Below are 3,842 nucleotides of genomic sequence, written 5' to 3'. Positions count from 1 at the left end.
CAGGGACGGATTAGGGTTTAGGGTTTAGGATAGTCATTTTACCTGCCTCATGCGAGAGGAGCGCCGGCCGCCGGGCAAACATTTCCCCCCCCCCTCCCAAAAGATAAATACAACCCATTGGGTTGACCCAAACCACGTCGCCAACTGTTTCCACCACCATCACAAATTATAAGCCAAGCAAGTGAATTATTCTCCTTATTAATTAATGGGTTTTTATGCCCCTGAAAATGCCCATTTGTCTAAATAATCTCTATAACTTTTTTAATTGCACATGTCTCCTTAATTTTAAAATATTATAGTATTTTGGTCTAGTCCGTTAATTTGAAACGTTAGAGGTTAGTTTTGAAGAATTTAATGATCAAAATGCATTTTTAATAAAAATTCATCAAAATTAAAGAATAAAATAACCAAATTATTTTCATTTTCCTCAAATGGTTTAGGGTTTGAAATTAAAAATAAATCATTTGAGAAAAATGAATCCTAAAATCAAACCTCCAAAACTAAAAATCAAACCTCCAAAAATCTCAACTGAATGCTGGGAAAAGAGGGGAATCAAATGGGCGGGGGCATTTGTTAAAAACTCTTAATTAATTATATAAAAAATATAAAATATAAAACCGCGAAGATTTAGGCGAAACGACTCCCAGAGTCCCAAGTAACTGGTACCACCGACTGACCGACGTGATAAATATTAAAGCAAGGATAATGTGTGAAAGGATCTACCATAAATCCATGTTTTCCACACTTAGATTAGAATCTTGCCTTCTAAGGAGACAATCTTTCCAATCTTATCATTCCTTCATATTTAAGATTCAGAATTATCCTTAAATATGGGTTATTTCGATGCCCAAAATTTTTTTTTGTTTTGGGTACACTTCACTGCTTCAGTTCGTTTCCACTCGTAAAAATAGCCACTCTTCTCTCCTTTCCCTTTCGGCCCCGAAAAAACTAAAAACCGACTTCTGCAAATCAACGAACCCACCAATCTGAAACCATAGCATAGAATTCGATTCTATATCTCTTCTGCACTAAATTGGACAGAGACAGCAGAACTAATTCGATCGATTGACTCATTCAAGACTGAAAGAATGGCAGGTGCCGTTCGAGTTGGTCGATCGAGCATTGGCGGCGGAGGATTGGGGTCTGTGGCAGCCGGAGTCGGAGCTGGAGGACTTCGGAGATTCTTCTCTTACCGGATTTTCGTCTCTGCTATGTTCACTCTTCTCTTTCTCGCTACGCTCTCTGTTCTCTTCACCACCAGCCCCTCCACCTTCAGTCAAGATTCAGTAAGTTTCATCTGGCAATAATTAATAAATCTCTTCTTAAATTTGAAGTAGTTATTACTGACAATGACCGTAATTGACTTTAAAATTGGAATTCGAGAACACAGATTCTACCGAGCACGGGACCTCATGTGCACACCTACGTTCACAGGACATTTCTTGCACTGAAGTCGGATCCACTGAAGACCAGGGTCGACTTGATCCACAAGCAGGCTAACGATCACATCACCCTCGTCAATGCTTACGCTGCCTATGCTCGCAAGCTTAAACTCGAGAACTCGAAGCAACTCCGGATTTTCGAAGATTTGACTCGGAATTTCTCCAATCTCATTTCACGTCCTTCTTACGGTGCCGCTTTGGTAGGCACCGATGGGGCCGTCGATGAAGACGTGCTTCGCCAGTTCGAGAAGGAGGTCAAAGACAGGGTTAAACTCGCTCGCCTACTCATTTCAGAGGCAAAGGAATCTTTTGATAATCAGCTCAAGATCCAGAAGCTTAAAGACACCGTCTTCGCTGTTAATGAACAGCTCGCGAAGGCGAAGAAGCACGGAGCTTTCTCCAGTCTCATTGCTGCCAAGTCTATCCCTAAGAGCTTGCATTGTCTGGCCATGAAGCTTGTAGAGGAACGCATTGCCCACCCGGAAAAATATGTGGACAATGAGTCCAAGCCCGAATTCGAAGATCCCAGTCTCTACCACTATGCTATCTTCTCCGACAACGTGATTGCTGCCTCGGTTGTGGTGAATTCTGCTGCTAAGAATGCAGATGAACCATGGAAGCATGTTTTCCATGTCGTCACCGATAGAATGAATCTCGCAGCGATGCAGGTTTGGTTCAAGAAGAGACCTGCCGAAGGTGGTGCCCATGTTGAGGTGAAGGCCGTGGAGGATTACAAGTTCTTGAATTCATCTTATGTGCCGGTCCTCAAGCAGCTTGAGTCTGCGAAGTTGCAGAGGTTCTACTTTGAGAATCGGGCGGAGAATGCTACCAAGGATGCAAATAATCTGAAATTCAGAAACCCCAAATACTTGTCGATGTTGAATCACCTGAGGTTTTATCTACCTGAGATGTACCCGAAGTTGCATCGGATTCTATTTCTTGATGATGACGTTGTGGTGCAGAAGGACTTGACAGGCTTATGGAAGATTGATATGGATTCGAAGGTGAATGGAGCTGTTGAGACCTGCTTTGGGTCCTTCCACCGCTATGCCCAATACATGAACTTCTCTCATCCTCTTATCAGGGAGAAGTTTAACCCCAAGGCTTGTGCCTGGGCCTATGGCATGAATTTCTTTGACCTTGATGCTTGGAAGCGTGAGAAGTGCACGGACCAATACCATTACTGGCAGAACCTGGTCAGTAGGATCTCCGGTTGCTTCCATTTCAGTTACTTTATACTTTTGTTTAATTGCTTTCGTTTCATGCTAGTATTATTAATGATAGTTGATTGGGCTCTAATAGTTATTTTTTTACCCCTGATAGAATGAGAACCGGACTTTGTGGAAATTGGGTACCCTTCCTCCAGGCCTTATCACTTTCTACTCAACAACAAAGCCGTTGGATAAATCATGGCATGTTCTTGGGCTTGGTTACAATCCAAGCATTAGCATGAATGAGATCAACAATGCTGCAGTTGTCCATTTCAATGGGAATATGAAGCCATGGCTTGACATTGCAATGAACCAGTTCCGGCACCTGTGGACCAAATATGTGGACTATGAGATGGAGTTTGTGCAGATGTGCAATTTTGGGCTCTAGATTAATAGCTTCTCTCATGGGACAGTGACTAGGTATGCCAAAAGAGGTTCAGGTTGTGGTCCTGTTTGGGCACCTGGCTTTTTGGGTGGTAGCCCCTTATTAGTTACAATTTTTGGAGTGAAGCTCATTCATTAATGTTTCTTAGTTTTTGTCATGGATGAAATACTATACCACACCTTTTATATTTTATTAGAGTCCCAGTTATGATTTTTTTGTGCCTTAACCATCATAGTTCTGTATGCACAATAGAAGTCAGTATCGTGTACCTGATACTGTCTCTTATAATTTATTTAGGGAATGACAAATGACCACATGTAGTAAGTTTATCCAAGGTAATTACTACTTATATTGATCCAAAAAAGAAAAAAATGTTTCATTTTTGTAATTCTTCTGTTGAGTTCGGACATCTATTTTCTTGAAACACATTTTTCTGGGGAAAAAATTCAAATGTTTTATTTCTTTAATAAAGACAATAATTATCCTTAGTAACTGCTGGCTGTCTGAAGAAGAAAGACAAATATCATTTGAAAATCATAGAAGCCATAAATTTTATAGAATAATGGCCTTGGTGGGGTGATGGTGAATAAGATCAGCATTATTTTGAAGGCTGGGATCCAAGCGGAATTAGTAACTTAAGTTCAAAATTGCAAAATTGATATCCGTTTTGTAGGTATTTGTCATGCTGCACTTGCTTAACCAAGCATATTGGCAAGTGAATTAGGTCTCATGCAGGGTGGACATCTTTGTTATTGGCTGAGTAATCATCCATGGCCTGCTTTAGATTTTTTAGAACCCAACTTT

At 40.8% G+C, this 3,842-nt stretch overlaps 1 protein-coding gene across 1 annotated transcript; it reads left to right on the top strand.

The window, feature by feature from the left end:
• Positions 1-1,041: 1,041 nt before the first annotated feature.
• On the top strand, positions 1,042-3,369 carry LOC122664216 (probable galacturonosyltransferase 9). The gene is made up of 3 exons (XM_043859945.1): positions 1,042-1,286; positions 1,391-2,638; positions 2,766-3,369. Exons 1-3 carry the CDS (start codon positions 1,089-1,091, stop codon positions 3,039-3,041), a joined length of 1,722 nt encoding a protein of 573 aa, XP_043715880.1. The 5' UTR covers positions 1,042-1,088; the 3' UTR covers positions 3,042-3,369.
• Positions 3,370-3,842: the final 473 nt, after the last annotated feature.

Source organism: Telopea speciosissima, chromosome 6 (assembly GCF_018873765.1).
Source record: "Telopea speciosissima isolate NSW1024214 ecotype Mountain lineage chromosome 6, Tspe_v1, whole genome shotgun sequence".
Classification (NCBI taxonomy): Eukaryota; Viridiplantae; Streptophyta; class Magnoliopsida; order Proteales; family Proteaceae; genus Telopea; species Telopea speciosissima.
Note: the sequence above shows the minus strand (reverse complement) of the source record. Positions and strands in the feature narration are given on the sequence as shown.